This window comes from Artibeus jamaicensis, unplaced genomic scaffold, assembly GCF_021234435.1.
Source record: "Artibeus jamaicensis isolate MK-2021 breed Jamaican fruit bat unplaced genomic scaffold, CSHL_Jam_final contig_3126, whole genome shotgun sequence".
NCBI lineage: Eukaryota > Metazoa > Chordata > Mammalia > Chiroptera > Phyllostomidae > Artibeus > Artibeus jamaicensis.
Window position 1 is genome coordinate 125,185 of NW_026521723.1, and position 21,852 is coordinate 147,036.

The window sequence follows — 21,852 nt, forward strand, 5'->3', positions numbered from 1 at the left end:
GTACATGTTGGAGTGTATAGGGTTACAGTGTAAAAATAACAGAGAAGAGCATTTGAAAACTGGCCCACTGCATGTATGTAAGCCCAGCTTTCCCTTTTGCACTGGAATATTCTAAACATACACCTCATAGCAGTAGGTGTTAGGCCAGTCCAACTAAGCTATTTAGATAGTTAGGTTAAATTTACCAGATAGTTTTTGAAATATGAAACATTCAAAACTTGTTCAGTGCAGTAGATTTGAGATTTTCTTTTAACTTTGATTTTTGGTGTGCATGATATTGTTTGCAAGAGGAGGAAGCTCTGAACTCCATCACATATTTTAAAACGCTCTTGGCACGTTACTTGTGGACTGCTCGTGCCCTCCCCCTACACAAAATGCTGTTAAAAAGACAGTCCCATTTTGTTTTCTTCATCAGCATGCACATTCAATTCCTGTTTTTCAATAGTTAGTATTTATTGTGTTAACTTCCGTAGAAATGCTTCATGGAGGAAGACGCAAGAGATGTTTTCTGTATTTATTGAGACTCAAACATAATATGAACATAAAGACATCTAAAAAATTACTACTAACATTCTGCCTCTGCTTTCTATGATAATCATTTTAAAATCACAACCTTAAGTAACAGCCTATGGGGAATACATTAAACATAACAACCTGCCATTACTAAGTCAAGAATTCAGCTGTTAATGGGAAAGTCTGGGCTTTCTGAAATCCATCAACACTTCTAATCATTTAAGAAGCTGCCTTAGTTTCTGTTTACTAAAGAAAATGCATTTGTATTCTGAGTTATTTCATTTATTTAATGGCTACTTTTTAAAGATTGAAACACAGAAAGCATTTTTTATGTTCTCATTGGTAAAAGAACATCTTAGACTAGTTTCATGATGTTAGAAACTCTATCTTAGGATATCTGGTTTTTTTTTCCTTTGAAAAAATTTTAATGATTGTTTAAAAGTTATTTAAATTGCAGTTCATTTATTTTCACAGTGAAGATTGTATACCCCTATGTTTCCAATTTAGATGGCATCCAACAGAGATAGTCAAGGTATTTTTGTTACAGATTCAAGGGAGATTTGTTTTTTTTTCTGTCTGAGTTGTATAACATTCTAAGTTCTATATTTGCAGACTGTCAGTGGGTGTATTACAAAAACTCATGTGTTTATTTTATGGCGCCCTTACATATTATATTATTGAGTTGCTATGCCTAGTTCTCGTGTGTGGGATGAAAGCAGGTGTAGAAGATAGGTAAAGTTTCACGTTGATTAAAAAGCCGAGCTTTACCTGAGATGTGTTTATAAAGCCAGGTTGCTAGTACTGACTGAGCTTTAAAAGTAGACTAAGTAACAGTACTCACATGGATCTGAGAATTAAAATTTTTTACCAACAAAGGATTTGAAGTATTGTCATCAGAATCTAGGTATAGTTGTTTCTTCATTAAAGTTACTTTTGAGATGAGTTTAAAATTTTTTTGTTGGTTAATAAATATTTATTTTGCAAGTACTACTTTCTAGATGCCAGGTTAGGTTCTTATTCAAAGGCCTTTAAAGCTTTCACCTGTTGTAGTAAATGATACCAGCACTACATTGTTCTTAAAAATAATTCAAGATAATAGGAAATTCTATGACTGCCCTCTGTAATAGAAGGTTAAAACATAGCAATGTCCCTTTCAATATTGCTTTTTGTGTAAGTACTGAATTATTGCAAATGATTATTATTGATAGTTCTTTTGAAGGGGAAAATACTATCATTTTAAAAGGATGTCTTAATCTTCCTGTTAGAAAGAATTTATTTAAATCCTGTCATCAAGGAATGTTAAACTGTACAATTGGAGCAGCAGCTGGAACCTCTTAATCAATATTACATGCCTCCTGCTCAGTAAAATGACAAATTTTATAATAAAGGGAAGTATGCACATTTCTTTATTTTTACAAATAATATGTTGTTATCTGAGTTTCCATATCTAGTTTCTGAAAAAAATTTCTAGAGCAAATAATGCTGCTACAAACACATTTTTCCTAATCTTTAATAAGCATTTGATTTAATTTTTTCTTGCCATTTTGTAGGGAAACAATGAGGTTTTGGAGAAGGATTACTAAAAAGTAAAATTTCAGTAGTATATAAAATTAAACTTCAATAGCTATTGTTTAATGCCTCCAAGGAGTGCCTTGCATATGTAATATGGTCAGTAATTGTGTAACCTTTAGTATATGTTAAGTACTTTTAGAAATCATCTCACAGATTTTAGAAGGGTTTTGTGATATTTGTAAATAATAGATGAAGCCAATCACATACTTATTTATAGTTTACATTTACTTTAAACAATTACTGTGAATTGATACTCTTAAAGATTGGATTTGTGACTTGTATATATATAATTTCTTTTGAAAAATTGTGTGTACTTCTATTCCAATTCAGATTGAAAGGTTTTTTGAACTCATACATTATCAAGATAATCATTGATTATTTTGACCTAACCTGGCTTTTTTGGGGGTGCTGTGCATAGATATACTAAGAACTATGTCATCTGTTTTTTATCTTGTGTAAGGAGTATTAGTGGTATAAAATATCTAATATCATACATATTTTAAAATCTTCACATAATCTTAATTATATATAGTATAAGTTAAAGAGTAAGAATAATTTATTGTTCTTTTAACTCTTTTTAAAGGTGATGGATGTGGGCACACTGTACTAGGCCCTGAAAGTGGAACTCTTACGTCCATAAACTACCCACAGACCTATCCCAACAGCACCGTTTGTGAATGGGAGATTCGTGTAAAGATGGGAGAGAAAGTGCGCATCAAATTTGGTGACTTTGACATTGAAGATTCTGATTCTTGTCATCTTAATTACTTGAGAATTTATAATGGAATTGGAGTTAGCAGGACTGAAATAGGTAGGAAATTTTCTTGTGAATGTACATGTAATACATTATTGCCCCAAGTTTTAAAACTGAAGCAATTTTTGGTACTTAACCTTGAATAACTATGCTGTGTGGATGATACATGGGAAATTATTGAAAGCATGTGTGAAAATCTCAAATTTCAGTCTTTTGGGAAGAGAAGATTCTTGTCTCTTCATTTACTTTTCTTATAAGCCTGTGTTCTTACCTTCAAAACAAGATGCCACTTAATTTATTTCTAAGAAGGAAAAAGTTAATTATCTCACTTTTTTGTTTTTCTTTGTTTTATTTGCATTTAAAGAATACAATTATAATTCACACTTAAGAAGCAGTTTATCATTATCATTAAGGGCATGGGCTTTTTATCCAAACCTCATGGCATTTAATCCTAACTTTGCTGTTTCCTTGCTCTGTGGCCCTATGCAAGTTATCTGACCTCTCTGTTTCCTCACTTGTAAAATGGGAAATGAACTCATATGTGCTTAGAACAGTATATAACATACAACACATATGCTTAGTAAATGTTAGCTGTTATTGGTTTTACCCTTAGCTAGGAGCAGTGGTTCTCAATTATGGCTACATATTAGAGTCACCTGGAAAGACTTTGAAATAATACTTCGTATATACCTGATCCTTACCTTAGACCAGTTGAATCAAAATTGTTAGGGTGGGACCCAGGCTTCAGTATTTTAAAAGCATCCCAGGATCGTGTACTTTGACTTTTGGCTTAGAGAGCAGTACCATTCTTTTAAGCAAGAAATGTGGAAAATTTCGTAAGGTTGTTTTGGTAAATTATTGAATTCTTTGAGTTTGTTTGGAAACATTTATTCCAACAATTGTTTAAAGTATCTTTTTAGAACTATAATTGGAACCTTGTATCTTATTCTTTATGCGTCTTGTTCATCCTCTGCCTTCCTCTACATCAGTAATCAAATACTTTATCTCTTCTCTACTTTTTGGCCTCTTATCTACCAGAGGTACAATTTCTGTCCTGCTTCCCTGGCTGTTAATTGATAACCTCTATTGTCTCTGAGTCAACTCTTGATTAACCTGGTACCTTGATCACCATGTGCACATTGTCAAGAATATGTGGTATCGGATAAGCTTTTAGGACCTAGAAACCTGAGGTCCTAAATACCTGAGCACCTAGAAACACCAGTACTGTAACACTAATAGAAGGCAAGTGGATATCAAATGCCTCCTGAGGTGATGCAGTAGAGAGTAAGTAGTACCACATGAGCTGGCTTGAAACAACAATGAAAAAAGGTGAAACACAATGTGATCAAACATGTAACAGTTTACAGGTAATGGAGGAGGTAGAGAAACATATCATATCAATCCTAAAGCCTATATAGGCATGCTTTGGTTTACTGCACCTCACAGATGTTGCGGGTTTTTTTTTGGTCTGGTTTTTTGTTTACAAATTGAAAGCAAGAGTCGCTACTAGCAAAAAGTTTGTACTTACTTTAGGGCAATACTTGTTTATTGCACTGGTCTGGAACCAAACTTGCAATATTTCTGAGGTGTACCTGTATATAAATGGAATTTAAAAAAAAGAAAGGGGAGGACGTGGAAGGAACTGTCAAACATTGAGATGCCTCTTCCAAAAGTAATGTGTGCACCTTGATTGTATCTTAATTTAAGCTAACCAAATGAAAGAAGACATTTTTAAGATAGAGAAATTCTAAGAGGAATTGTATATTCAGTGATTGTCAAGAATGATTGCTTTTGGTGTGGTAAATGTTTTTTTTTTAGAGATCTAATTTGTTAGAGACATTCTGAGGTGAAATATCTTGGATTTGTTTTTAAATATTTCAGGGAGAAAAAGGAAGAAGGGCAGGTGACACACGAATGACAGGTAGATGAAGCTGATCCGTGGAAACACACACAGTTGTTACGCTCTCTTCTGCTTTCACAAACTGCATTTTGCTGTGTATAATGTGCACCCACATTTTTGTAAACATAACTGTTGTTTTACTCGTGGTCTGTAATCATTACACCCAGTATAATGCACATTTTTATTTTTCTCCCAAAAGTTTTGTTAAAAGAGTGTACATTACACACTGCAAAATACTGTCATTTTGAAAATTTCCATAATGAAAAGTTTTTTGAATAAAAGAAGAGGGTTATACACATATATTTGGACAATAATTAGTGTTGCTGGAGAGATTGAGTGTCATGAGAAAAATCTGAGCACAGACTTCGCTAGTGTAGCTCAGTGGATTGAGCACGGGCCTGCGAACCAAAGGATCGCAGTTTGATTCCCAGTCAGGGCACATGCCTGTTGCAGGCCAGTTCACAACAGGGGATGCACAAGAGGCAACCACACATTGATATATTGCTCTCCCTCTCCCCTCTCTCCTTCCCTTTCCCTCTAAACAGATAAGGTGCTTCTCAGATAAGATCAAATTCAAGGAGTTCATCATCACCAAGCCCTTATTACATGAAATGTTAAAGGGACTTATCTAAGAAAAAGAAGTTAAAGAAATATGAACAGTGAAAGGACAACAAACTCACAGTTATTAACAACCACACCTAAAACGAAAGCAAACTAAAAGGACAGCTAGATCAGGAGTGGAAACATAGAAATGAAGATCTCAAGGAGGGTTAGCAACAGGGGAGTGGGAGGAGGAGAAGAGGGGAGAAGGTACAGAAAATAAGTAGCATAGACAGTAGATAGAAAATAGAAGGAGGGCAAGAATAGCATGGGAAATATAGAATCTAAAGGACTTGAGACACATGGTCATAAACTAAAGGGGGGGTAATGGTGGGGATGGGGGGGTAGGGTGGAGGGGAATGAAAGGGGGAATAGAACAACTGTAACAGCATAATCAATAAAAAATTTTTTAAAAAAAGGAAATAAAATCTTAAAAAAAAAAAAATCTGAGCACAGGTTTTAAATCACTCACTAGGTTCTCATCATAGCTCCAGTACATACCAGGGTACATGCTAAAAGTCCTTTCTGCAAGTCATCATTGGCCCCGTCTGTAATTCAAAGGCATCATCTGTATTGTAGGAATATTAAATGCAATAATACTTGAAGTGCTGGGGATATAGTAGGTGTACAGTAAATCTCCGCTTTCTCTCATTTCCATTGTGTTTGGTTTTCCTTAGTCTCTCTTCACCTGGGCTAATAAAAAGCCGCAGAAAGGTGAAGGGCACTGAGTAATGATGGTTCCTGTTGGATTCAGTTTGCCCCCTCCCCATCACTTCCTCCTGTAGACCCCTGGTCCTCCATTGGGGTAGCAATGTATGGTCAGTGGGAGAAGGGTAACTAACTTGGCGTTGCACAGAAATAAGGATCATGTAAGAATAGTTGTTTAATGTTCTGGTGAATATAGGTATGCAGAGAATCACAGAAAAGAAACAAATACATGTGGGCATCAAGATTCCGGTGATAATAGTATGAATCTTCTTTTTCCTTTAACATCTTTTCTTAGTGCCCTTTTCAAAATGAGGCAGTCCCAAGCATATTGCATTTTCCCTATCAAAACAGTTCCCATTTTAAATGTAGATTTGGGACATTTTGTCTATAATTGTTAATTTTAGGGATTTTTTTCCTCCGAGAGACAATATTATGGAATAATGAAGAAAATGAGAGAGACAACAGTTTCTCAAGAAATTATTTCTTTAATCCTAAATTCACTAGAATGTTTTAACTGATAAGGTACTTTTGGTTACTTGGCAGTTGGATAGTTTTTTTCTGTTCTCTTAGAAATGTGTAATATTTTTAAATAAATGAGTTTATTATGATTTTATATAACTACATTCTAAATTGCTTAACCTTCCAGAAATCTTTGGGAAATTAACTCATTGTAGTGACACTCATTTCAATGACAGATAAGATTGGCTCCATAGAGTGGAATTCTGTTCCTTTTTAAGGTGGATTGTATGGAAATAAGAATATTTCATTGTGCCTTGAGTATTATTTTTTTATTATTCTTTAATTATTGGCATATGAGACATGGCAGTTGCTCCATAAAGATGGAAACTGAAGTAAAAAATCCATTTGCCATTATTTTTAACCTTTTTTTATAGATGCACATATATCTCCGAACTATTTTGCATGTTTTTTCTTTCAGTATTTAGACATTTTCATATTGCTCCGTAGACATCTGCTAATATCATTTCCCCATGGATATTTTTGACAATTAGCCCAAAGATAAAAACAAATATTTAAAAGCATTTGCTTATTTGTAACCTTCTCCTACTCTATGTATTTTCTTCCTATATTGTGCTTAAATTTTTCATTTTAAATGAACTTTTGGGGGAGACTTTCTAAAAAGAAGCTAAGTATCTTAAAGCCTAGTAGGTATTAAAGGAAAATACATTTTGTAGGAGAATAAATGTAAAAATATGTGTGTGTATTTATTCAACTATATTTAAAGATATGCATTCTGTCTTATACATACTTCATCGAGGGTAGCTTTTCAAGTTACATCTCTTAAATCCTCAGATGATATTTATAAAGAGGAAAACAGGGCCTTTGAGTATTTCATAAATGATTCCATGTGTCTTGCATTTGCAGTTTCACTTTCTGTATTGTTTGTCTCTTGTCTTTATAATGTGTTTAGGTCTTACTATTTTAATAGGAAAAAATAAATTTCTTTCTCTTTATCAGCAAACCTCTTTAAAAAGTTGTATTAATGAAAATATTACATACTTAATAATGATAATGATTGCTAACATTTTCTAAATTCTTACTCTGTAGAGCCTAGGCTGATGATGAAAATAACTTAGCATGAATGCAGTGCTTGCTATGCGTCAGGTACTATTCAAATCACTTTTATCAGTTAACTTATTTAGTCTTCACAAAAACCCTTGAGAGACTTCCGGCCAAGATGGAGGCATAAGTGGAAATACTGTACCTCATCCCACAACCAAATTTAAGGATAACAAAGATTTAGAAACAAAAACACAACCAAAACAGATAAAATTGAACTGTACTGAAGTCTGACAACAATGAACCATTCATCCAGACCAGTAAGAGGGGCAGAGTTGGTGGTCAGCAGAGAGGGGTCCCGGCATAAAAAGGTGGTGGTTGGTGACCTGAGCAGGCACTGGACGCAAACCCAGTAAGGCTCACACGGTGGCTGGCTGACTATGGACACACATGCATGCATAGAGGAACCGGGAAGGTTTAAAAACAGTCGGTGAGACAGACCGCACAACCCAGGGCCCCAGCAATGGGAAGTAAAGCCTAAAAGCACCTATTGAAAAATCTCTCGGGGGCTGAGGTGTCGGGAGAGGCTCTCACCTTCACAGGAGAGTTCCTTAGGGAGAACCATGGGGTCCTAGAACGTACACAAGCCCACACACCCGGGGACCCTCACCAGAAAGGCCCAATTTGCTTTCGGGAAGGGGCAGAGGGGACCGAAGTCCCAGAGAGAAAGGAAAAAGCACCATCGCTCCCTCTGACCCCTTTCCCACTCTTGTATATATGGGTATAAAGGTTGCTTCCAATATTTTACAATTACAATAACTCTGCAATAAATAACTTTATACATACCTGTTTTTTGTATTTTTGGAGATGTATCTTCAGAGTAAGTTACTGAAGTAGAGTTAGTGGTCCAAAGGTTTGGCAATTTGTAGATATTGCCAAATTTCCTCATACAACGGTTGTGCCAATTGCATTTTCACCACAATGCATTAAAATGACCATTTCCCACAGCCTTACCAACAGAGTAGTATATGGTGGTGATTTGCCAACTGATAGGTAAGAAATGGTATCCCAGTATAGTTATATTCCTCTTTATTATGAGTCAAGTTGAGCTCTTTAAAAAAATATGTTAAAGGTCCATTTTTTCCCCTCTTTTTGTCTGTTCTTATCGTTTCCCATTTTTCTGTCAAGTTTTTTTGGTCTTTGTTTCTCCAAAGTATTCAGAACTTTCTTACTGTCTTTCGGTCATATTAGCCTTCATGTGATCTATGCTGCAATTTCTCTTAGTTTATTTCCTAGTGTTTTGACTTTGTTAATGGAGGTTGTTGATAAGTGGGATCTTTTTTGTCATGCAAACTTTGAAAAATGTAGTAAATGTATCAGTATTTTACTGCATCTGTATTCTGAGTCATAATTGGAAACTGAAAAGCCTTTTCCTACATCCTAGTTAAAAATAAATTTATCCATATATTCCTTTAGTACATTTAGGTGGTATATTTAGATCCCTGGTTCATTTGGAGATATTCTTTTTAAGTCACATTGATGTGTAGATCTAATACTATCTTTTCCAGATGGCTAATTACTTGTCCTAGCATCATGCATTTAAAAGTCTGTCTTTGCCTCAGTGATGCCTGTGCGATACCTTCATCATGTACTTCAGTTTTATATGTACTTGGTTCTATTTCTGGGTTTTCTGTTGTATTCCAGTGGTTTATCTATTCATGTATCAGAGTCTCACAGTTTTAATTATAAAGGCTCTGTACTATTTTAATGTCTGATTGGGCTAGCTGTGTCTTCATGGATGTCCATTTTTAGTGTTTTCCTGGCTCTCCTTGCTGTTTATCTACATGAAGTTTAATATCAACCTGTCCAACTTCATTTAAAAAGTTTGTTGGTATTTTTACTGGGATTATGTTGTTTATAAATTATTTTTATAATGTTGAGTCATCCTGTTCAAGAATAAGAGCTGCTTTTTTCCATTTTTCAAATTTAGTTTTGTGTTTCCGGAGTGTGTTAAATGTTTTCTCATATAGCTTTTACACATTTTTGTTAAAATTATTTCAAAATATTTTCTTTGTTGCTGTAATAAGTGGTGGTGTTTTTGTTTTGTTTTGCCATATGTCCTCTAATTAGTGTCTACTAATGATCATTGATTGGTGTCAGTTCAGTGCCAACAGGAATCCCCTATTTGGGGTGCAGTGAAGGAGGAAACTTGATTCAGTACACACACAGCCCAATTGTAATAAAGCATGGCTGTGAAAACAACACTCTTTTAGGTGGCCCTGGGGCAAAGCAGGCTTGAGGCCATGGCCGTCTTTGGCTGGACAGCTCTGCTCCCATCTGCCCTGCTCTGGGCCTGCGCAACCCTGCTTCACTCTGGTGAGACATCTTTGGTGTTTCAGTTCTGGCCAGGGTAACACAGTCTTCAGTGTTTAGTAGAGAGTGTGCTCCCAGAGCCAGAGGGGAGCAGGCATATGTAGACAGAAGTCCTTGCCCCTGATCCCTGATTGGTCCATCCTCATGTAAATGAGGACTCCAAATCCTTATAGCTTGAATGGTCCAAAGCCACTGTCCTGATTGGTCACTGAAATGTTGCTAGGGTTTTAGCTACAGGCTCCAGTTGGCAGGGAAAGTCTCAGTCCTATTTGTTGAAATAGGATTCCAGGAACTTTTTTATAAGGGCTGGTTCAGATGGCAGGAACAGAGTGCTGGCAGGCAGTTCAGTGCAGAGGAAGGTAGTTTTGTGCAGATTTCCCCAGAAGTGCAGTTTGCATGAGGCCCCTGAGCAGAAATGGCTGCTAGGTTGTTTATTACATGTGACCCAGTTAAGCTACCAGGAGTCCTTCTCGGTGGGCATCTTCTTCCTCAGAGTCCACATTGGTTACTAACGTTATGAAAATTTGATTTACATGTCTTGATTTTATATTCTGCAACTTTACTGAGTTTATTGTTTCAGTTCGATCATTCACTTTCTAAGGATTTCCAGGTACACAATCGTATCTGCAAAATGGAGATAGTTTTACTTTTCCATTTCTTACACATGTGATTGATTTCTTTACATCACCTAAACCACCAGTGAGTACTGTGTGTAATAGTAGTGTAGGTAATGGGCACCCTGCCTTTGTTCTTAATTGTCTTAGTGATCAGTTTAGGCTACCATAAAAAAACATTGTAGACTAGACAGCTTATACAACAGACGTTTATTTTTCTCAGTTCTAGAAGTCCCAGATCAAGGTGCCAGATTTGGTTCCTGGTGAGGGCTTTCTCCTAGGCAGACACCTGTCTGTGTCCTCACATGGTAGAGAAAGGGGGGGAGAAGAGCAGGGGACAGGAGAGAGAGAGAGGGAGGGAGGAAGAGAAAGAGGAGCGAGTTTTTTTCATATTTCTTCTTTTAAGAACACTAATCCTATCAGAGTAGGGGCTACCCTTATGACCTCATTTAATGTTAATTGCCTCCATAAAGGCTCTATCTCTAAATACTGTCATATCTGGGGTTGAGGCTTCAACATAATAAATTTGGGGGAGGATACATTTATTCCATAATAGGAAGTATCTCTTGATTTTGGTTTTATTGAATTGGTTTTATTAGAAAAGTGTTGGATTTTGTTGTAAAGTTTTTTTTATCACCTCTGGATATGACTATATTATTTTTCATTAACTCTGTCACTATAGTGTTGTGTTAGTGGATCCCTTGATACTGAGCCAACTTCACATTCCTAGAATAAATAGCATTTGATCCTGGTGTGGAAGTTACAATTAGTTAATAATCAGCTTTGCATTGTCTTTATTAGGTTTATATATAGATGTTACATACATAAATAAAAAGAATTAGGAAGTTTGCCTTCCTTTTCACTTTTCTGGAAAACTTTATACAACATTGAAACAAGCTAGACTTTGAAGGTTTCAGTTTGCGAAACCATCTGGTCCAGGTGCTTTCTTGGTAAACTAGTCACTGAATGACTTTTATTTCTTCTGAGGAAAATGGTCTGTTTCAGCTTTATTGCTAAGGAGTTCAGTTTTAATAAACTTTATTTGATAAACTACCCATTGTACCTAGGTTTTTTACTTTATTTGCAGTGGTGTTTACAAAATAGAATATTACGATTTTTCTCTTTAGTGGTTATTTCCCTCTTATTTCTCGTTTTGTATATTTGTGCTTTTTCTTTTTTTTTCCCCCTTTGGTTAGCTAGTGGTTTGCCTGTTAATTTATTACAAAACATAGATTTTGATTTATTAATTATATTTAGATCTATTTTTTCTGTTCTCTAATCTCAGTTTCTATTTTCTTTTTCTCCTGTGTTCTTTTGGTTTATTTTGTTGTTTTTTTCCTAGCTAAATGCTTTTAGCTAGGAATTTAATTCATTTATATTTATTCTTTTATTGATTTTTATCTTTTATTAAATTTATTCCTAGGTATTTTGCTTTTTGATGTAATTTTAAATAGGATTGTTTTTTTAATTTCTCCATAATTAGTTATAAAAATGAATCATATCTACACATTTATTCTGTATCCTACAACTTTACTAAATTCATTTATTCATGTTAGATTTTTAGTGGAGTCTTTAGAGTTTTCTGTATATGGTATCATGTCATCTGTAAATAATAAGGGTTTTACTTCTTCATTTCTGATTTGAATGCCTTTTATCCCCTCTTTCTGGCTGCTATGACTAGGACTTTCAGTGCAGTGGTGAATGGAAGTTACAGTGGGAATCCTTGTCTTGTTCCTGGTCGGAGAGGAAAAGCTTCCAGGTCGTCATCATTCACTGTGTTATTAGCTGTGGGTTTTTCATGTATGGCCTTTATTACACAGAAATGTGTTCCTTCTGGATCCACTTTGTTGAGAATTTTTTTTATCATAAAGGGATGTTAAATTTTGTCATTCTTTTTCTGCATCTATTTAGATGATCGTATGGTTTTTATCTTTTATTTTGTTACTGTGATTATGGCATTGATTCACAGATGTTCAAACATCCTTGTATCTGGAATGAATCCCATTTGGTCATAGTATATAATTCTTTTAATGTATTGTTTAATCCAGTTTGCTAATATTTTTTTGCAGAAATTTAAAAAGTTTTGATCTGTATATTGCATTGTGTATCCACCACCCAAAATCAAGTGATTTTCCAGCACGTATATTTGGCACCCGGGTATGCTAATATTTTGTTGAGAATATTTTCATCTATGCTCACCAAGGATATTGGCCTATAATTTATTTTTTTATCTTTATTTTTTGTAATGTCTCTTTTTGTCGTTTTGGGATCTAGGTAATGCTGCCTTCACAGAATGCATTTGGAAGTATTCTTGTCTCTTCAGTTTCTTTAAAAAATTTGAGAACAAAAGGTGTTAATTCTTCTTTGAATGTTTGGTATAGTTCACCTGTGAAGCTCTCCACAGGGGAACTCTGGTTCTGGACTTTTGTTTGTTGGGAAAATTTTTTTACCATATGGAATCTGCTGCTATTCTCTTTATAACCTAATATATAGTCATCTTTGTAAATGTCCCCATTATGCTTGAGGAGGTTTATTCTCTCAAATTAAGATGTAGAGTTTGATAGGCATCCAAAAGACCTATCTTATTTACTGTACTATTTAGGTTTTCTATATCCATATTTTTATCTATTTGATCTCTTATTTGGTGTTTCTCTTTTTGCTTTACTGCATTTTCTTGGGTTTTTGCATTTATAAGGGGGATGCCATATTATTGCTTGGATATTATTTTAATATCTTCAATTCAAATTGTGACTTCTAGCATTAGAAAGTTTCTCCATTGTCAAATGTGGTACTTTTAAGTTTGAATTCTCATTTGTCTGGCATCGAAATCACACACACTGTTCTTATTTTGCCTTATAGACCTGTTTTTACTCATCCCTTTATTTTTAGTTTTTCTGAATCATTTTGTTTGGGGTATATTTCTCATATAGAGCATATTTTTGGATATTATTTTATGAACCAAGTTCATTGAATTTTAAATAAACATTTTATGTATGTATTTTTAGACAGAGGGGAAGGGAGGGAGAAAAAGAGGGAAAGAAACATCAATGTGTGGTTGCCTCTCATGTGCCTCCTACCAATGACCTGTCCTGCAACCCAGGCATGTGCCCTGACTGGGAATCGAACAGGTGGCCCTTTGGTTCTCAGGCTGGTGCTCAGTCCACTGAGCCACACCAGCCAGGGTGTGGATTTTTTTATAATAGCTAAATTAATCCCATTGCATTAATTTATGGTTCTATTCCCAGTTAGGGCACATGCCTGGCTTGCGGGCTAGGTCATGCAAGAGGCAACCACGTATTAATATTTCTCTCTTTCTCCTTTCCTTTCCCTATCTCCAAAAATAAATAAACAAAATCTTTTTTAAAAAATTGGCTTTGTGAGGCTGAATGGGGCAGAAATAGCAGGAGCATGGAATGGAAATAAGTAGCAAGAGAGGAAACAAAATTTAAAATGAAAATAATGAGAAGAAAGGTAAAATAGGAAAAGAGAAGGGAGGGGCAAAATATGTGAATTGAAATAAACTATAGTATAAAATCTAGTGACAATATGCAGACTTGATGGACAAGAAATGAATGTTAAAAAGCTGTGCAGGAAAGAAAGTATCGCAAATCATGGAAAGGAGCACAGTGGGCTTTGTCTCAGTAGCTTCTAGTATTTACCACTGTTTTTTCTTCCTGGATCTGCCTTTGGTGATGTCAGATGTTGACCTTGTGTGACTTTAGGCAGCCTGTTCGAGACTTGCAAGGATCTGTTGTCCATGGCTGTCTCTTTCAGTTGCTAATCTAGTCATTCTGTGCTCAGCACCATAGGGTGGGGCAGAATCCCTCTCCAGGTTGGGGCCGTTGTTTCCCCCATGATTGCAGCCACTCATAGGGGAGTGGTCTGCCTGAGCAGGATGGCTGCTGTGTATGGGGGATGACTCTGTACCCAGATCACACAGCTACTCTCACCTCTCTCCCCAAAGCTTCTGTCCCTAGTCTCTCCCCAGAGACTGGAACCCACTCTGCCCCCACCTTTGCTGGAGCCCCAGGTAAGTGGTTGCAAATGAAAATTTGTGCATTGGCCCTTTAAATGGCTCTTTTTGTCTCTGGCAGAGACCAACCCTGCCACTTTTCCTCAATGGTTGTTATCTGTGTACTTTTTGGTCTCTGGTGCTCTAGGCTGTGGATCCCAGTTTAGGGTTTAGACCCCACTCTTCTCTGGGGCATCCAACCATCCACTTAACTATCCCTCCAGGGCTGTTGCCTGTTGGTACCCAGCCTGCCTTCTCGAGTCTCCACCATACTTCTTACCAGTCAGGTTGTGCTGAAGCTGATTCTTCTGTCTGTCCAAGGATATAAGGCTTCTCTCTCACTGTTGTTCAGTTGTTTGTTCTGGGTGATTTCTCCATAATTTAGTTGTAATTCCTGGTTGGTACTGGGAGGAGGTTAGTGTGACTTCCATTCACTCCTCCACCATCTTGCGCCTTCCTGCTCCTTGTTGTTTTTCTGTCTGGAGGACATATCCATTGAAGTCAGTGGGGTGTTAAAGTCTCCTGCTGTGTCTTTGTTTCTGTCCATCTCTCCCTTTATGTCCATCAAGAGTTTCTTTACATGTTCAGGAGCTCGTATATTGGGTGTGTGCTTTTTTACTATGGTTATATCCTCTTGTTGGATTGTTCCCTTTATTATTATGTAGTGTCCTCCTTTGTCTCTACTGTAGCCTTGGTTTTAATATCTGTTTTGTTGGGTATAAGTATTGCTACCCCAGCTTTTTTTTTTCTTTTCCATTTCCATGAAATATCTTTTACCATCCCTTTACTTTTAGTCTGTGTGTAGCTTTTAATCTGTGGTGGGTCTCTTTGAGGCAGCATATATATGGGTCTTGTTTTCTTATCCATTCAGCTACCCTATGTGTTGGTTGGAGCATTTAAGGCATTTACATCCAAGGTGATTATTGACAGATATATATTAAGTACCAGTTTTTTGTTAGACTCTTTTCCTCTGGTTTCTCCCTCCCCTTCCTCCTCCTTCTTCTTCCTCCTCATTCTTCTTTTCTTCTTCTTTAGGTAAGGCTTTAACATTTGTTGCCATATTGGTTTGGTGTTAATAAACTCCTTTAGTTTTTTCTTGTCTAGGAAGCTCCTTATTTCTCCTTCAATTTTAAACAATAGTCCTGCTGGGTAAAGTAGCCTTGGGTATAGGTCCTGGATTTTCATCACCTTAATTATTTAATGCTACTTTCTTCTGGCCTGAAATGTTTCTTATGAGAAATCAGATTGCAATCTAGTTGGAGTTTCCTTGTATGTAACTACCTGCTTTTCTTTTGGGGCTTTTAGGATTCTCTCCTTATCTTGAGGCCTTGCCAATTTAATAATGTTGTGTCTTGGAGTGGGCTTCTTTGGGTCCACCTTGTTTGGGACTCTCTGAGCTTCCAAGACTTTTGTGTCTTTTTCCTTCACCAAATTAGAGAAGTTTTAGTCATTATTTCTAAATAGGTTCTCAATCCCTTGCTCTCTCTTTTCCTTCTAGTATTCCAGTGATGTGGATATTGTTATGCTTCATGTTGTCCCAAAGTTTCTTAACCTCTCCTCATTTTTAAAAAATTATTTTTTCTTTTGCTGCTCTGTTTGGGTATTTCTTTCTGCCTTGTCTTCTAAATCACTGATTCAGTTCTCCGCTTCATCTAAGCTACTGTTTATTCTTGCCAGTGTATTACTTATTTCAGACATTGAATTCTTTTTTTACTGACTGGTCCTTTTTTATGGTTTATATGCCTTTTTTTAAGGTGTGGGGAATTCTCTTGTTCTTTCATTTGAGGTTTATTTATTTGTCTTTCCATTTTCACCTCTCTTTGTGTTTGTTTCTCTGGATTAGATAGATCTACCAGACCTTGGTGTGTGTGTAGGTCAAACCCTGACTGCGCCTGGCCCTGGGCAACCTGTTTAGATCTGTCAGCGATCCACAGCATGTGGCTCCCTTTGCTGGGCCTGTTCGTGTGCAGAAAGAACCGTGCTGTGCACCAAGGCTGGCTTGTTTCAGCACTGGGCCTGTGGGAGGGTCAGCTAAGTCTGAGCTCCCCGAAATCAGACTCCACCTGCAGGCTTTCTGTAGGGTTAATCAGTGAATGTCTTCCAGCTATATTCCTTAGCAGTCAGGCTTAAGCACCATAGGGTGGGGTGGAGTATTTTTTGTGGGTAGGGCTATTGCTTCCCTGATGCCATTCAGAGAAGAGTGCAGTGCCTGAGAAGGATGGCTTCTGCAGTATGGAGAATGACTCAGCACCCTTCAGCTCTCTCCCCAGAGCTAAAAGCCTCAGACTCTCCTCAAGCATCTCTAGTCCACTCTGCTTTCCCTTGGCAATGGATGCAAACAGAAGTTTTCTGCATTGGCCCTTTAAGAGGCTCTCAGCTTCTCCAGCTGTTTCTTCCTGGTGGACAGAAAGCCTGCCACTTTTTCACAGCTGAATGTTATTTGCATTCCTTTCCTGGTTCTGGTGTTGTGGGCTAGGGAGCCTAGCTTGGGGTTTAGACCCCACACTTCTCAGGGGGAACCCCCTTTGCCACTGGAATATCCCTCTGGAACTTCAGCTGCTCCAGTGGGAGCCCAGCCAGGCCTCTTGTGCCTCCTCCCCACTCCCTACCTCACTCTGTGGTAAAGTGGTTTCTTCTGTCTGTCCATGGTTATACGGCTTCTCTCCAGCTATTCAGGATGATTCTTCTATAATTTAGTGTTAATTCCAGTTTGTCCTGGGAGGATGTTAGTGTAACTTCCACGTACTCTTCCACCACCTTTAAGCCATCTCTAACTTTTCTAAATCCACAGGGAAACATTAAATGCTCTCTGTTTTCTTGCTGCTCAAGTTCTCCCAGGTAGTCTTGAATGGATGAAGTTCATTTTTGAATAGATTGATTCCTTAAGAATGTCTTATGAGTGCAAAGTCTCTTGCAAGTTTAAAGTTGTTTATTTTTAAGTTTTTTATGATTTTGACAGTCAGCTTGATTTACATATATCTATGATTCACATCTTCCTTTGATGTTCTGAAAAATACTTTCATTATTGTCTTGCTTTTACATTTATCTTTGAGAAGTTGATACCAGTTCACTTCTGTTCCCCTTAAAGGTATTTGATCTTTACATAGAGGCTGTGAGACTTCACAGTTTACCTTTAATTAAGTCTGACAGTTTTACAGGCAGATATGCTGAAGTTGATCATTGTGGGCTAGTTTTCGTTGGTTTCCAGTGAGCGCTTTCAGTATGCAGATTCGGGTCTTTTATTGGAGAACATTTGCTTGGATAATAGTTTTAATATTATATACATAATCTTATATATGTATATATTTGGACATCTTAATTATTAGAAACTTGTGTGTGTGTTTGGCAGGGTACCATTTCCCCTTCTTGCTTTTTTAACCCCTTTACCATGCAGTTTCCAAAATATGTATACTTCTTTCACTAAAGTGTTTCCTTTCCAAAATTGCCTGGTCAGGATTTCTGCATTCTTAAGTTCCTTTCATGAAGTCATTATTCTCATCTATCAATGTATTTTTTAAATGTTTTCTAGTTGTCTACAGGATTATTTTGGTCATCTTTGTCTCCCCCAAAAGAGTCTTTCATTAACTGTGCCACATAAGTTACTCTTAGACTCCATGAATTCCATTGATACACTTCAGGGATCTATGAGCCTAATAAAAACAAAATATTTTCTGTTCTCTAGCTTCTCTTTTTTTAAACTTTGTGAAAAATGATTATGTCATAGTGTTCAGTATTGTTTCATTTGAAAGAAGTGAGGTGGTTCGCAATATTATCATCATTAACATTTTACATTTAGAGTAGTTCCCCATGGTCAGAAATTAAAGAAGTAATATCTCATCTTAATCATTATAGATATCTTGCACATTCGATATGATCCACAGAGGTTCATGTGAGATACAGTCCTAACCTATGAAAACATGAAGTTAAGAGGATAAAGGATCTCATATCTACTCGTCATGAAAACACAGTGATTACTGTGAATGTTTTTCATGAGAAGACTTAATAAGAACTTAAACTTACCTTGAATTTGACCCTAATGCAGAAGCATCCTATGAGGTCATTTTTTGCATTGCCATATACAATTCAAAAGATGTTAGTGAATCTCTGTGCCCCGGAATAGTTAAGCTGGTTTGTGGACTGGAACAGAGAAGAAATATTGAAACTTTGTCTTTATAAATGATGTCATCACTTCAAAATGTTTCTTCTAATGCTAAGAGACCGGTCAGTGACAGATTGACATCTGTCCCATTTCTCATCAATATTCAAATGGGCGAAACTTAATCTGCTATGTGATGCTGACTCCATCTCGAATTCCTGTTTATAAGCTTTTAAGCTTATAGGGAATATGAAAAGCCTTTTAACATCTCCTAAGTGATGAAAAGTTTGTTTTTCTAGAAAAGCTTTGAAAGACATTTCTTGGCGGGTTGTGTATGTCTCACCTGTGATGCTTGGCACCATATCTGGTTTTGATGAAGACTACACATTGTTATGACTCATTATTTTTACAGTCTTATAGTTGGCATGAGAGACTGCCAGCTATCCTGAAAAAAGTTGTCAACTTAATAGGAGCCAGGGCTTTGGGTCACCATCTTTTTAAGTTTTTTTCTTTTTTTTAAAGTATGTTTTATTGATTATGCTATTACAATTGTCCCCTTACTTTCTCCCCTTTATTCCCCTCTGCCCTACACCCACTCCCCCAAGTTCATGTCCATGAGTCATACATATAAGTTATTTGGCTTCTCTACTTCCTGTACTATTCTTAACCTCACCCTATTTTCTACCTACCAGTTAGTTATGCAGTTATGCTTCTTATTTTCTTCCATTTTCCCCTCCCCCTCCCCTCTGATAACCCTCTATGTGATCTCCATTTCTGTGATTCTGTTCCTATTCTAGTTGTTTGCTTAGTTTGGTTTTGTTTTTGTCTTTACTTTTTAGGTTCAGTTGTTGATAGTTGTCATTTTACTATTCATAGTTTTGATCTTCTTTTTCTTCAGTAAGTCCCTTTAAGATTTCATATGATAAGGGCTTGGTGATGATAAACTCCTTTAACTTGACCTTATCTGGGAAGCACTTTATCTTACCTTTCATTCTAAATGATAGTTTTGCTGGATAGAATAATCTTGGATATAAGCCCTTGCCTTTCATGATTTGGAATACTTTTCAGTCCCTTCTTACCTGTAAGGTTGCTTTTAAGAAATCAGCTGACAGTCTTAAGGGAATTCCTTTGTAGTTAACTTTCTTTTTCTCTTGCTGCTTTTAAGATTATCTCCTTATCTTGGCTAATGTAATCTTGTCTCTGTAATCTTGGCTACTGTAATTATGATGTGTCTTGGTGTGTTTCTTCTTGGATCTAACTTCCTTGGGACTCTGAGTATCTTGGACTTGGATGTCAGGTCCAGATTGGGGAAGTTTTCCTTCATTATTTGTTTAAGTAGGTTTTCCATTTCTTGCTCTTCCTCTTTTCCTTCGTGCACTCTTATGATTCAGATTTTGGAATGTTTAAAGGTGCCCCAAAGTTTCCTCAGCCATTATTTTGAATTCTTGTTTTTTCATTCTGTCCTGATTGGATGTTTCTTCCCCTTGTTCCAAATCATTGTTTTGAGTCCTGGTTCCTTTCTCTTCACTGTTGGTTCCCGTACATTTTCCTTTATTTCACTTTGTATAGCCTTCATTTCTTTATTTTTTTACCATACTCAGTCTTTCTTTGAGCATCCTGATTACCAGTGTTTTGAACTCTGAATCTGATAGGTAGTCTGTTTCCTTGTCACTTAGTTCTTTTTCTAGAGTTTTGATCTGTTCTTTCATTTGGGCCGTATATCTTTGTCTCTGCGTACTTGTTATGTTGTAAGGGGTGGAGCCTTAGGCCTTCACCAGAGCAGAATGACCCACTTTGCTGTGTTGTGGCGCTGTCTATAGGGGAGGGGTCTGGGAGAGAACAGTGCCACTTGCTTAGCTTTTGCCTTACTTTCCGTCCCTTCCTTCCCTTCCCACAAGTAGATTGTGCTCTTTCAAGTGCTGATTCCCAGGTGGGTGGGTTTATGTACATTCTAGGACCCCATGGACCTCTCCAATGGACTCTCTTGTGAGACTGGGCATTTCTCCCACTGCCACTGCAACCCCCACAGGTTTTTACAGCCAGTGGTTTTGAGGTTTTAGTTTCCAGTTCAGGAACACTGATCGCAGAGTCTGTCTTGCTCCCTGGTTGTTCCTCCTGGTTTATCTACAGGTAAATATGGATTATCCTGGTCCACCAGCCACCATCTCACCCACCCCCATCTGCCAGCCCCTGCCTTGTGATGCCCTTTCCACACTGGTATCGCAGACTGGATCAGTGTTTCTTCTTTAACTTGTTGGCTGTGACTTCCACACAGTTTGATTTTCTGGCAGTTCTGGTTGCTTTTGTTTTTAAATTTGTTGTTATCCTTCTTTTAGTTGTGTGAGGAAGCATAGCATATCTACCCATGCCTCCATCTTGGCCAGAACTCTACATTCCTTTTAAACACAGGAAATATGTGATCGTTACTTGTCTTTTTAAATATGTAAGCAAATAGTCTAATGGTCCAAATTTGCAGCCTCTTATTATTCTCTGCAGGGTAGTCTTTATTGAAGCACTAAAGCTAATGCTAAATACAGTCAAAAACAGCAACTTATTGTCGGTCACAGTATAAGAGAAATCATTATGCAAAGATATCTTAGTCATTCAAAAAGAGAAGATGAAATTACCTCTGGTCAGGGGGCTAAATTTTTCAACTGTATCTCGTTGTTGCCCACCAAGCACAAGGCAGTGATCCCTGAAGCCCAGCTTTTTAAGGAAATTGTACTGATAGATGTTATTTAATGGCAGCATTTTCTCTAAACATCTTCTTACTATTATAGTGGCCTCTTCTGTACTACAGAGACTTCAGCTGCGTGCCCTGTCCCACCACACAGAGCTTTCTACAAGCAACACTGTAACTGTCAGGTTTCATCGCTGAACCCCCAGCATACACCTAGCTCAGTGACCGGATAGTCAGGGGCTTGATAATATATAACCAATAAATGACTTCCTTTGAGAATTCCACATTTTGTTTTTGAGGTTAAAGGTGCTTTTGTATTTAGGCAACAAAAACTGTCCCTAAATCTGTAAATTAACTGACATTCTCCAAGCAAGCTGCATTTCCATCTGTTGGAGGTAGACAGCGTTGATGTGCTTTTGCTCTAGCAAATAGCTTCCCACTCTCCATTTTATCTTTCTCACTTGCAAGTTCCTAAGAGGAGCTCTGTTCCATGGCATGCCTGGCAGTAGTTT

General features: G+C 37.0%; 1 protein-coding gene across 4 annotated transcripts in view; it reads left to right on the forward strand.

Annotated features, from left to right (window-relative positions):
* Positions 1-21,852, forward strand: part of DCBLD2 (discoidin, CUB and LCCL domain containing 2) — an 87,594-nt gene that overhangs the window by 22,319 nt on the left and 43,423 nt on the right. For 3 of the 4 annotated variants that reach the window (XM_053663072.1, XM_037154971.2, XM_053663074.1), the window contains exon 2: positions 2,669-2,896. The exons of the other annotated variant lie outside the window; for it this stretch is intronic. In XM_053663072.1, the coding sequence (XP_053519047.1) occupies positions 2,669-2,896 (228 nt within the window). The remainder of the gene's footprint in view (positions 1-2,668; positions 2,897-21,852) is intronic. 4 annotated transcript variants of the gene reach the window in all.